At 38.9% G+C, this 14,026-nt stretch overlaps 1 protein-coding gene across 8 annotated transcripts in view; it reads right to left on the reverse strand.

The window, feature by feature from the left end:
- The window catches only part of SORCS2 (sortilin related VPS10 domain containing receptor 2), a 545,361-nt gene that overhangs the window by 360,087 nt on the left and 171,248 nt on the right, over positions 1-14,026 (reverse strand). For all 8 annotated transcript variants that reach the window (XM_061369718.1, XM_061369703.1, XM_061369709.1 and 5 more), the window contains exon 2: positions 5,258-5,325. In XM_061369718.1, coding sequence (XP_061225702.1) covers positions 5,258-5,325 — 68 coding nt within the window. The remainder of the gene's footprint in view (positions 1-5,257; positions 5,326-14,026) is intronic.

The raw sequence follows: 14,026 nt of genomic DNA on the forward strand, positions 1-14,026 counted from the left end.
CATTACTCAGGATGATACATTAGCCAGAGAAAGCACAGCTAGACATTAGATCCCAAGCTGAGTTTGCTGGGTTAATAATCAGAAAGTCATTTCTTTATTGTTTTTACTTTGAAAGAGAGCAAATTTGATATGGAAATCACAGACACAGTAACTCTATCCCTTGGGGCCATTTCTGCAGTCACTTTTCAAAGCAGAACCACAATATGAGACCATCTGGAAGTGCAAGTTGTTGCAGAACACAGTCGCTCACTTACTAAGCAGCACTCCACATCAAGAAAAAATTTCACTGGGGCACCAGACTGTTTACTGGGGTTCTTTATTTTACTTTTTAACAGAATTCCAGGAAACAGGTGAAATGAGTTTCACCTACAAGTCCAAACAGTTTGGAAACAAATGCCCACACTTGCTTTCTCACACTATGGGAATTTTACTTTCCTGAGTGGTATGTTGTTCACTGTATATGTTGTATATGTTGTTCACTACCTTAAAAGAATCTAATGCTCTTTGTAGCCTGGATTTTAACCTTAGTGTAGGCATACACCTTTGCTAAATGCCCAAAGCACCATGCAGTCACTGCGCACTCATTGCTACCGATGGCCGGTGGACTTGTACAAATGGGTCTTGCCCTGCATTTGTGGCTTTCTGTGGGTGCAGGTAAAAACAGCTGTGCCAAAGGCAGGATTTTCCTGACTCCTTGAGGTTTGCCAATTCTTATGCTGTTAGTGAGGCTCAACCAATGGCTACCACTTCCTACTGCCCAGCCACTGACCTGGACTCATAACCTGCTCACACAGCAGTGCAACTTCACTCCTTCCTCAGGCTGCATTTGGAGTAAAGGGTCCCAGGAAATTCTGATAGGATATCCAACCATATTTAAGCATGCAGGGAAGTCTGTTTCTTCATTTAGCAATTCATTATTGACAACATGTGACAAAATATTCCAACATCTCTGATGATAGGAGTTCCTAGGGTTCAACATACAATGCTAAGAGGACTTAACAGTGCAGTTAACATCAAATAATGCCATTTGTTTTGCTGTGGTGAAGCAATAACAACATGGCGATGCCATTGGGAACAATGGCAATTACACAGCAAGTCACTTTAGCACTATCATATCATTACAGCTTGATAATATGCAATCAAAACTTTATTAGCAATCATCATCAGCATCTATTATTCATTGCTTAGATTAAGCTAAGAAGGGGAAGACTGCATGCGTACCAGAAACAGGACCCTAAGCCAATTCTACGGCCACATAATGCCGAGTCATTGCATAACCTTCAGCAATCAGTTACCAACTTGGTTGTCCCATGTATAAAATGTAATAATAATAATTATCTCCAAGAGATGTTATTATGATTAACTCAGTTGCACAGGTAAGTACTAGCATTAATTTCTCAGTGGCTACCCATTCAAAGTTACAATAGTTAAGATTCGAGTGCATACTTCTGCAGGCATGCAACGTATGCAAGAGGCACCTGAGGTTGCATAATATGTGCACCTATGTATTTATGCACAAACTGGTCCATAAAGTATATGAAAACACCTACTCAAGTATCTGTTATCCTAAATGGTTTGATTCAGTTCCTTCATACTGTAAGTGTGCTGGAGAAAGATGTGTGTGGATTCTGACAGGAACAGTGTTAGCATGCAAAGTATCTTCACTATATGTACAAATATGTGAAGATAATCTTAGTACCCACATTTTAAGTTAAGTTTTGGTCACACTATCTTTTTTCATTATGCTAATGAGGCCTAACAGAACAACCAAACTGTATTCCCAAGACGTACTGGGTTTAGAAACCTCTAAAAATAAACCTGCAACTAATCCTCTGCTCCTTCTCAGTAAGTTAATTAACATTCAAGAGGCAACCAATGTTATCTGTTTATTTCCCTACCTTTTCTTGAGCCAAATAACTATACAGCTTACCCCAACCTTAACAATTACTTAATAAGCAAATTAACAAAGTACCAGAAACACCCTGATGTTTTCTAACTACATGCTTTCACCAAGATTTATGCCTCCACCTGTTCAGTGTAACCACCCATGGCTGCTACTAGCAAAAAGTTCAAACTTGCATTATCCAGCACTATTTTCCCTGTTTATTCAACAGTGAAAGAATTCCAAGGTAATAAAAATTTCGGCCTCCCAGTCCTGTAACCTGCCTTGTGTGGGCAGGCATAAATTACCTACACAAATTAACACTGCTCTGCAGAGACACAGAAAATCATGAGCAAAAAAAGAATACAGCCCCCCTCGGCATGTGCCTCCAACTGGTGTTTTTCCCCATCATTTGCATTAGTGTCGAAAGTCTAACTCCAAGGTCACTAAGAACAAATAAGCATCACCAGATCACTGAGTTACCCTTCCCTTCTCATTCCCTGTTCCATGAAGCAAGGAAATAAAAACTAAAATTCTTCTGAGTGATGGGCGAAAGAGAGATTAAGAGTTTCAGAGAAAGATTCAGTTACTAGAAACAAAATAACCAATAAGTGCCAAGGTAGGATAATGTTTATTGACTGACAACATAAAAGTAGGGGATGAGCAACATTAACAAACTAAACTGGTGGGGATTGATCAGTTTCTAGAACAGGTTTATTTTCACTTAGAGAACCTTAAGTGTCTGGTATGATCTAGGCAGCCAAGATAGGAGAAGAAAAAGGGGGGAAAAAAAAAGAAAAAGAGAATAGCATAGAAAAAAATAGAAAAAAAAAATAGAAAAAAAAGAAGCCCAAAACTTTGGGCTGATTCAGGAAGTAACTGGACAGGATTCCCACTAGGGCACAGAAACCTCACAAAGATTAATGGCTTTTGTTCACTGACAAAAAAGCCTATGCCATTTTTTATATCTCTTTTACTGTACATTGGTTCTGGTGCAAATGAGAAGAATGCAAAAAAGAATCAAATAACAAAGTTTAAAACTATATTCACTGTGCATTCTGGGCAGGCTGCCGATGTGAGCGCAACATCCTGGCTCCATCAGCAAACAGGGAGCTTTACCAATTCACACCCAAGTGTTTTACCCGGAGAAAAAATCACAGAAGCTCCTTGCATTCTCAGCCAGCTCCACTCAGTGTTTATTTTCATTTGATTTAGTATAAATAATGAGCTACATATCAACAGAGAGAGGCAACATTTGATATTTTTGCATTAGTTGGTCTCATGTGTGCTTTTCCATATCTTGGCACTTTGTAACTCCCCCCCATCTGGCAACCACAAGTGCCACTTTTACACCACAGTGGGCAGAGGAACAGGAAGGGAGGTGAGCCCAGAGCAGAGCATAACTAGGCATGGATCAGCTACTGCCCCTGCCCTAAGTGCTACTCTTTAGCACTTACTTCCTTTCAGCTTTTCCATCCTAGTTTTATAAACAGCCAGAGCATCTGGTACATCTACTACTTGTAAGTAAAAAGGCCTGATTTCCCTATGATGCATGCTAGCATCAATTTTATTTGAATGCAGTTCACACCAGTTCTTCTTTACACCAGCTGTCAGCAAGGTCTGAATGACCTTGTTTGAAGTGTTTATGTTCTCAAAAGAAAGCAACATTATCTGAAGCCTGTTTTATGTTTATTTCAAAAGAGCAGAGAGTTTATTTTCAAGAGTCTGACTGAATAAGTTTAAAAGACTTCTATGATAGATTGCACTGAAGTGTGGATAGCAAAACTTGAAACATATTGCACATGTTGTATAGGCCAGGGACATATAACAGGAAAGTAATGCGAGTTTACGCAATTATGGGTGTATCCAAATTGCCATTTGGTTGTCTTCTTTACACAAGATGTTGGACCAAAAATTAAAACAGAACAAATGTGCAATTAATTCTGCATCTTGTAAGTTTAAAGGATAATTACAAATGAACCATCATAGCCCTGAAAAGGCTAATCCCGAGTCAATAGCAGGCAGTATCCATTTGTTCTTACTTCCTTTGAACACCCCTTTTTTATAAATAAAACTTTCTTTTTTACATGAAAATACCCTTGTGCTGCACAGACCACTGCCCCTGGACAAGACTGTACTCTTCAGCCACCAGTACTGCAACAAGGTATTGCAAAGTAAACTGTCACTATGAGAGATCCTACAGAGTTAAAACAACGCAGACTCCTTCACAAGTAACAAGGCTGGCATGCAGCATGCTCTGGTCTCAGACTTTTATTCCCTATTCCCTTGCCTGTTCTTTTGCTTGGATTGTTTCTGTAAAGCTCCTTACACACAGATGAAGGTTGAGTCCCCATACAAGCTCTTGAGAAGTATTAAACTTACAAATACCTATGCCACAAGGTATTAGATAACTTATTTGTTTCTATGCCTGAAGCTTATGGGCTACATAGGAATTTCACGTAAGACTCCTTAAGTAAGTCTCCTGTCATTTATAACAGCTACTAAGATACCCAGACAGAATGTTTCTACCGCTTCAGATAACCCAGCAAAACTACCATAGCAAATACTGGAGCAATATTATGTTTATCAGTAACAGTAAAATACTGTCACTTTTGAAGCACACCTGATGGGTCTAGCAAATATTTCTGGTGGAAGACTTATACAGGTGCACAGAAAATAAGAGCACAAAAGTCTACTTAGCACAACCAAATTAACACGTGAGAAGGTAACCACTATGACTACTATAATATAGGCTTATCCTAGCCCTGGATTTGTGCTGTTACACACCTCAGTGTGCAATTTGTGCACACACAGGGAACAGGCATACTGATCTCCTAATTTATGAATGTTAAGGAAATGATAATCAATTTAGAAATTTATTTGGATTACTATATATTCCCAGTTCTTGTGAAACACAATATAACCTGCACCGGTGATATATTTCATCCAGGCAATCGTGACCACTTCCAAATCAGGATTATTTACTAACCTCAGTACAGTACTCAAAGGCACCAAGATCTCCCAACAGACACATCCCAACACAATAAGTGTTCCTTAGTTTTTATGTAACTTTGATACAAAATTTCTAAGGAAAAGAAAAAGAATGGCATCTTGCCAAGTGGGATTAGGAAGTTACCTTATACTAGCATTGTTTGTCTCCACTGTTAAGACCCACTTCAAGCTGTTACTGAACTTCAGGAATCACATTTAAGGAAGAGAAGGACTAAAAGCTAATGACAATATAAGTAATCTTGATCTATTAAAATCAATAAGCTACCAACTCAACTCAGCAGCAGTTTAGAAAGGAAAAAAAAGATACAGATCTGTTCTGAGAACAGAAAGTGGGGAAGGCTACAGGAAAAGCAGAGAACTTACCTCCACAAAGAGCTCTCCAGCACTTTCCCCATGTCAGTATGATAATACTTGGTAAGGATCAGGATCACCTAAAAGAAAATGAGAATAAATATATTTATATATGCAAACTAATGTAAGAAACAGAAGTAGATCATGGGCAGCATTATTCTGGTGAACTCGAAAGTGAGTCTCCTAAAAATCTGAATTGTATTTCACTTTATTTTTTACCTCTTAGCCTACAGAGACTGGGGTTTTTCCTTTCTCCGAGAAGAGTGATTTCTGCACTTGAAGTTTTCTGCAAACCTGGTGACTTTGTGAAAGATTGCCCGTTTCACATGAGCGGTGGAGTTGGAATAGCCACATAAATCCCACCACCACATGACAGCCCCCAAGCAATTTGTATAACTTTCTCAGCAGGAAGGACCAATCTGGTTGCTAGTTTAAATTTAGGAGGCAACTGTCTTGAACAGCTACAGACAATTTTTTTAATCCAAAGTGTTAAAAAAACAGTGATTAACTTTGATTATCCAGATAAGAAATTCAGGCAGAAAATGAGCTCTGGTCCTCTCTCCAAGATCAGAAATGCAACTTTCATAACTGTCATTTTTTGTTCCTAGAAGAATCACTTTTCTTTTTCTTTTCCCTCTGCGCTCCTTAAGTTACTCATCTATGTCACAGTCAACAACATATATAAAGAACTTTTACAAATAAAACATCTTGGGTCACTAAGAAGAGTCAAGAAGAGACACTTTCCATTTGCTTTACATATGACAAATTCACTGGTCAAACAGGGTATAGCACCAGTCCATGACTGGTATGCCAAGCTGAACGCTATGGTTTATATTTAGATCATTTAAAACAGATTTCCTTCACTTGCTGCCAGTCCATATTAATGGTTCTTATACCCACATTCCCATAGCAACCCCACAGGGGTAGAAAAGGAAGAGCCTCTGGTTCCTTGCACAGCTGTTGGCTTTCTTTAATGTGGGGTCAACGTCAGTCTCCAACAGTTTGGAGCAAGCTGTTATTTAGCTGGCACTTCCTCTGCCCCTGACCACCAGATGAAGTCTCAGCGAACAGCAACTGTAGGCATTCACTTTGATTATTCAGATAATTAATATGCTGAGGATAAATTTATGCTTCAGCCTCTGTATGCTGGAGCTTGTGAGAGAATTCTAGACTATGGGTATTATACACATGGCACTTTGGAAATAACCCAACATTTTATAGAACCGAGTTATAATATCAGTCTCACTCAGGGTTATCTAAATCTAATAAATTCAGAACACATATTCTGGGATGCATATTGATATAACTAAAAGCAGAACCAATCTATAACACACAAATAGTAGTATTTTCTCCTATTCTTAAAAGAGTTACAGCCTACCAGACCACTCTGTTGGAATTTGATAATTTCTAAAAATAAAGGTTTGGTTTAAAATAAAACAAGAAAAAAGAAAAAAAATCTTTTCTTTTTAAATAGGTTACTACAAGACTTACTAAGCCAAGAGAAACAACCATTTCCCAAAGGAAAGAGCATCCACTGATGAGATTCCTGGCTACAGCCCAAGCACGCTCCATCAGGTCAGCTATTTATTCTATTGTCTGTGTCTTAAATACAGCTTTCTGCTGGTGCTTGCAATTAAGGAGAAAAAGAAAGAAACTTCACTACTGGGAGCATCTACTGGCTCCAATTATTAAGGAAAAAAGTTTCAGACTGTGGTGTTCTGAACAATTGCAATTCCTCTTAAGCCACAAAAATTGACCTGGGAGGTTTGGGTTTTTTTAAAGAAAACAGCCAAAGATATAAGAGATTACGCTTTGTTTCCTTATATTCATGCAGAACTGGAGACTGAATCCTGACCTTACTGAGCCAACTTTTTCATCCCTGTACATTCTACTTTTAAAATTCAGATGATTTTCAGCAATGTGTGTTGGAACAACCCTGCCACAGGGTAAGCCTGGTGTTACATTCCTGAATTAAACCGGTTACTAGCACACACAAAACCACCTACTTGGTTACTCTCAATCCACCTGCCTTGAACTTAACCCCTATGAAAACAGCTTCAAAGCACCTTCCAGATAAACCATTTCTGTACCTCAGCACTTCTTCTAAGACATTTAGGAAGCAGGGGAGGACTCACTGTATTGCTTGCTACCCACAGTTCATCTAGGCATCACAGAATGGTTTGGGTTGGAAAGGACCTTAAGATCATCCAGTTCCAACCCCCCTGCCATGGGAAGGGACACCTCACACTAAATCATGTCACTCAAGGCTCTGTCCAGCCTGGCCTTGATCACTGCCAGGCATGGAGCATTCACAACCTCCCTGGGCAACCCATTCCAGTGCCTCACCACCCTCACAGTAAAGAACTTCTTACTTATATCTAATCTGAACTTCCCCTGTTTAAGTTTGAACCCACTGCCCCCTGTCCTACCACTAGAGTCCCTGATAAAGAGTCCCTCTCCAGCATCCTTATAGTACCCCTTCAGATACTGGAAGGCTGCTACGAGGTCTCCACGCAGCCTTCTCTTCTCCAGGCTGAACAGCCCCAACTTTCTCAGCCTGTCTTCACACAGGAGGTGCTGCAGTTCCTGATCATCCTCATGGCCCTCCTCTGGACTTGTTGCAATAGCTCCATGTCCTTCTTATGTTGAGACCACCAGAACTGCACACAGTGGTCCAAGTGGGGCCTCACAAGAGCAGACTAGAGGGGTAGAACCACCTCTTTGCTGCTGCTGCTCCACACACTTCAAATCAAGGGCTTTCTTGTAACTACAGATTACCTCTCACTGGGGAGAGCCAGTGCAGTAAGATGCCTTATGTATACTGCAGGATTGGTGCCTTAATCTGTGTCACAGCTCTGAAAAAACACATGACAGCATTTTCTAATTAGGCTGGTAAATTCATTTAGAAATTAAAATTCTTTATTTTGCATTTCACAAGTAGGGAGAATTACTTAGTAGGGAAAACAAACAAAAAAAAAAACAAAACCCCAAACCATAATGAGCCATCTTTTAATTCTTAAACACTGTTACCAGAATCCTGTGTCAACGTAAGAAGCATGAGGCTGCCTGGGGGCTGACCACTATTTCAGCTGTGCCAGTGGATTTCGTCCCAGTATCCAGAAAATGTAGGTCAGCTATTGAACAGATTTTACAGTACTGCCCTTTGGATTGTGGGCATCTTTTCAGGTGATTCTGCTAACAACAACAGGGTATTTCTCAACTAATAAACAGATCCAAAGAACAGAAGGAATCATTTCATAATAAAGAAATAACGATCTGCAGGATCTCTGGATTCTGTGCATCATTTCTAAGAGCACAGCCCTGTTTCACTGATTTCATTTCAATGGGACTCCATCATTACAAGCATTTTACAGGTTGGATGGAAGCCAATGGTTCATACACATGGCTGTCCTAGTGAAAGCGCTTGGGTGGCCTATAGATGGGGAGAGGTTTGAACCACAACAGCAACAGAACAATAATCACAGTAACAATGATTCTTAACCAGCTCACACTACCATCAGACACGGACAGCTAAAGTAATTTCACAAAGCTAGATTTATTTTATAGCTAGAATAAACACAGGAAGTGGAGGAGAATTAGATTTACCAGATTCTTTATTTAAAGAGGGATTTATAGGGTTACCTAGAGATCCCCCTGTCCATCCAAATTCCTGTTTTATGAGGAGACTTGTGAGGCCATTTTTAACTTTTTCATCTTAAATTCACCCACAGTTCTTTGAGTTAGTCCCCAGAGTGTGTCAGTGGAGGTGGCAACAGGAAGTCATTGTTGTATGCTAGGGATCAATGAACACTTGATGGTGCTTCTGGACAAATACACTTAAGAATAGTATCCATTCTGCTTTCATTGCCCTGAAATAAAAGTCCCTAGGCATTACTTCTTCACAGAATTCTGGTTGTTTGGGGTTTTCAGTAAATACAAATGAAAATACATACATACTTTGATTGAAAATAAAGACATGGATGCCTGGAACAAATCCCCTGCTCTGTATTTGAGAATCACAGACTTCTCTTAGGAGCAGTCTGTATTGCACCTCACAGCTTTCTGCTTACTTTTCCACCGCCTGCTTTGATCTCAGCATCTTCTGCCCCTTTGCAGCAAGGTGACAGACCACTGAGCCTTCAGGAACAATAGAATAAACAGAGCATCTTACTCCAGTTCTCTGCCAGGTCCCCTGCACAGAATTCAGGAGACAGTATTTTCACCCTTTTCTTTCCAATAAATTGTTTTATTTTGCTACTACATGGCAGGCATACCCCAACCGCATCACACCACACACATTTAAAATCAAAAAGGGAAAAGCTTTTGTCACAAAATTAGTGCTGTAGTACTTGCTTCACTGCTAAAGGCCTTGACTCCTCTATAAAGCCAGAGATGGCCAGCAGTTTTCCAGATAGGTAAAGGTATGGAAGATAAAGCCCGTAGGATTCCAAAAAGTCATACGCAATGTGCATTGGAAGATCTCAGTGGAGGTAATAACTGTAATTCTGTTTTGTGTACCTTTCTTTTTTGGAAGGCAGTGGGGAAAGTGGTGGTTCACAAAGATTATCTTAGTTCTCCCATGCTATTTCCCTGCTTCCATCGTTTAGTTCCTGCCTGGGTGGATTCTCAACTGTTATGATAGCTATAGTGCAAAACAGTTCTCCAAGCAAAACATTTGTAGCAGTTTCTGACCCAAAAATCCACTCTGGATGTAGACCTGTCTTCATGAGTACACTGGGTTTTCAGTGAACGCTGGACATAGAAAACGAACAGAAAATTCCACAGATATTATCCATGAATTATTAAAAGTTACAAGGATCTACGTTTTTCCCCTCTCCTTTTCTCTGGCTTTCTTCTGAAAATGTTTTGCAGAAGGCTGGGCCAAAAAAGAGCAAAACTTCACTTTAAGAGACACAATGTGCTTTTAATCATTTCCTAATAAAAATTTGGCTTTAAAGAAGCCCATTTTAATCCTCTCTTTTCATCACCATGTCAGCTAAGAAGGGCAAGAAAGGAAAAAGGAACGAATTATAGATCAATCACTTTCACTGGCGTTTATATTTTATCTTTGGGGTTTGGGGTTTTTTTCTTTTTCTGTAAAGATTTTGTCATAATCCTTTTTTTTTTTCTTCCTAAACATTGCCTTCTGGAAAAAAATTCCCCCCTTTTTCCTCCATGCTCCCCCCATGATATTTTCTTTCATGGACATCCTTAGCAGAGATCCCTCTTTCGCTGTCTACATGGAGATCTTACGGATTAAGCATTATTTGACCCTTGCCGTTTGTGATTTGAAGTAAATTTTTTTGGCATCTATTCAGAAGTTTAATAGCAAGAGACTCGTACTTCCAAATGTATGTTTGCGAGTTCTGATTGCAAGTTTCTGTGTTTTCACAAGTTTATTAGAAGGTGAGAGCATGCTGTAAATACTTGTGGGTAGCCAGAGCCAGGTAGAAAATACACTGCTCAGACAGACTCAAGTTCCTGCAAAGTTTTTAACATCAGTTTAATTTAATTTATGTGAATGAACCACTGAAATCAAGAGAAGTGTTTATGAGAGTCACTTGAGCAGGTACTTAATACTGTCTGTGACCGGAGCATAAGCTGCTGTTTTGTTCAAGAACACAACCTAAGTCACCTTTTCAGCTTCTTAAACTATAACTATTTCATTGCAAACTGTAACTACTTCAGGGAGATCAAGATGTTCTAAGCACAGCCTACAAATTCATCACCACCACACCCCATACTTCCAAAGCATTCTTGACAACTAATAATCAAAAAACTCCCTGGAAAAGTACAGGCAACCACATACTGCTGCAATCCCTTAAGCCATTTCCCCTTTTGCAGCAGCAGGCTCTTCAATCACCATGCTAAGGTCAACATTAGCTTTTACATTCATTATTTAAAACAAAGGCTCTTACAAGAAAAGTAAAACCAAGAGACTGTTACTATTAAGCTATATTACCACAAGTCTATTACATGGACTAACTGCCATAATACTATTAACTACTTCGCAATAATTTGATTACACTGGGAGAACTGTAAGTGAAAAAAAAAAGAGCATTTAGGTTTACTCTGTTGCAGCATTATGATGAAAAGTGAAAAGAGACATTTAGACCATTACTAAAGCTATTAAGAATTCACTACATAAGCTTCTACTCCTCTCTGGCAATAAAGTTCATAAAAGCAACCCATGACTTAACATGAAAGACTTAAAAATTTGATTTATAGTTCTTCCAACTAAATTGTATTGGGAGAAGAGAGAACTTACTGGGTATGAAGTCACTGACCGGACCAATGCACTTGTCTTAAGCATTAGTAATAATTCTGTGCAGCAAATTTGTTCATAATTCAAGGTAAGACACAATAATGGCTCAATTCCTTTTCTCTAAGAGGTATTTCTATCCACAAGAGTTCAGTAAGTGCATAGTCTTGAAAGTGGCAGCTGTGATTGCTACCGGATTCAAAACCATCTGAAATGGAATACTATACACGTTGACCCTGCAAACATTTATACAGAAGAGTAACTTTAAGACATCCAGTACAGTTAATCCACTATCTAGCTCAGAACAGGATTGTATTGAGTTAGCACTGTACAAACACAGAACAAAAATATGATCTACTGCCTTTAAGAGTCTATAGTCCAAGTTCAGAAAAAGGAAGTTTTCACATCATGAACTGACGTCAGATTTTCAATGCAAGCTCCGAAGAATATTACATTTATGTAATGACACTGTATATGCACTGTATATATGTGTGTGTGTGTGTGTGGTTTTGGCTGTTCATCCCTACCTTATAATTCCAAATCCACTGACTGATTTCAATTGCATTTAACAGATAAAGAGAGAGCGCACGCCATATGGCTGAAGTACCCACATTGGTTCTTATCACAGATCAACCTAGAACACTGGCAAACAAAATCCACAGAAGTATAATAATGGGGGAAGTATATACGTGAAGATGCTTCCCAAATGTATTTTCCAGTCTTCAGTAATTTGCAATGCAGGCAGTTAGGCTTTTACTTTAGTTTGTAGCAGTTGGCTGCTTGGGTAGGCACAAGCTTCTCAGTGGTACAGCATGACAGAGGCTATTGTGTTTGTAACTTTTAATGGTCAGTCCTCAAAAATCAAAGCATACGTAAACTTGTTCAGCCAATGTAGAATGCTGCTACCCCAACATATTCATGGTGTTGCTCATTTCTATAATCATTAGATATAGCTTTGAAATTTTGGGGCACCCTGCAAATACAAAGGTCGTTCAAGCAAACAGGAACTCAGCTGAAGGCTGCAGAATTACCAGACCCAAAACTGTAGCTTAAATCTGCAGCTTAGCAAGCAGTGCCTAACATGTTAACTACTTGCTCTATTAAACTTCCTGTCCTTTTTCAAAGAGCCCAAATTAGTGTCACCTCTGACACAAAAATCTCCCGTTCTCCTCCACTGCCTTTTCCACATAACTGGAATATTTTTTAGGTTTAAATATTTAACATAGCATTTGACAAGCTCTTAAAACCACATATGCAAACATGCCAAGAGGATAAATTTCTAAAGCATGAAGCAAGAATATTTGTTTTCCTACTCTGGCTTGACTCCTAATTGTAATTTTTTTCTGAAGTACAGACTAGCAGTACTTATCTCCTCTAATAATGTATTCTAAATTGAACTAACAATCATTCTTGCAGAAGCAAATCTATTGTCTGAATATTCTTTTCCATTCTGATGAAAATTCAAGAGGAAACTTTGCTGTTGTCCATAGAAGACATATGTAAAACATCTTTACTCTCTTCTGGATATTTCAGGAATCCAGCACTATGGATAGGCAGATCACCTTGGCCATCAGTTACATAGCTATTCACTACCAGAGAAAGATAAAATCTAAGATGCTGTTTGTGAAATATTCCCAGTCTATCATGAAGCGTTACTGCCCAATAGTACAGAAATTCAGAGCAAGCATCCAATCTGCATCACTAAATCCTTTTTCAAAGTCAGAGATTTTTTTAATTATTATTTTTGACATAACCATATAAAAATAATTTTCTTTATTTCAAAAAAGAAGAAATTATTATGAAAGACACATGGAAACATCTGCAGAGGATACCACAAGCTGGGAAGACTGCTCATTTGACGCAGGGCTGTTGGCAGATATGCTCATACTGGATACTCTCCCTCACAGCTGCTCTGTCTTCACCAGAACCACAGGATTAAATATCATTGTATTAGATAACATATTTATCAGAGGTTGCATGAACCTACACTGACCTCAAAATTGCATTTAATTATTTCTGAGAATGGTTCACAGTGCTCAAATAAGACCTAATTGCAAATCATAAGGAGGCTTTATAAGACTGTACATGGGAGCAGGGACTTAAAAGCTGCATCAAGATCATCCAAAGAATGCCAATGCTTAATATCCTTCTAATTATGACTAAGCACTGGACTTTATATTTCCTGAATATTATAGGACCTGACTTCATTCTTTATAAATAAGATAAACATGGCCATCATGATCTACCAAAGGGGACAAAAGCATACTCCTTCCTGAAAGGCATACTGCCAGGGCAAACATGCTGAAGATGAAGGCAGTTACATTATAGCAGAGTGATGCTGATTAAAATATCATTCAGAAGACCAGAGACATAGCAGAGGCAGCTGCAAAACTTGTTTCACACCTTTTGCAATAGAGAGTGTTGTACTGAACAGCATTAGCATACTCAGGGGTATTTTAACACCCCTTATTCCAAAGACAAAAGAAAAACAAAAACCAATACAAAACCAGCAGGGGGCA

This window comes from Neopsephotus bourkii, unplaced genomic scaffold (assembly GCF_033783945.1).
Source record: "Neopsephotus bourkii isolate Nb327-2 ecotype Australia unplaced genomic scaffold, CSIRO-AGI_Nbou_v1 NB_144, whole genome shotgun sequence".
NCBI lineage: Eukaryota > Metazoa > Chordata > Aves > Psittaciformes > Psittacidae > Neopsephotus > Neopsephotus bourkii.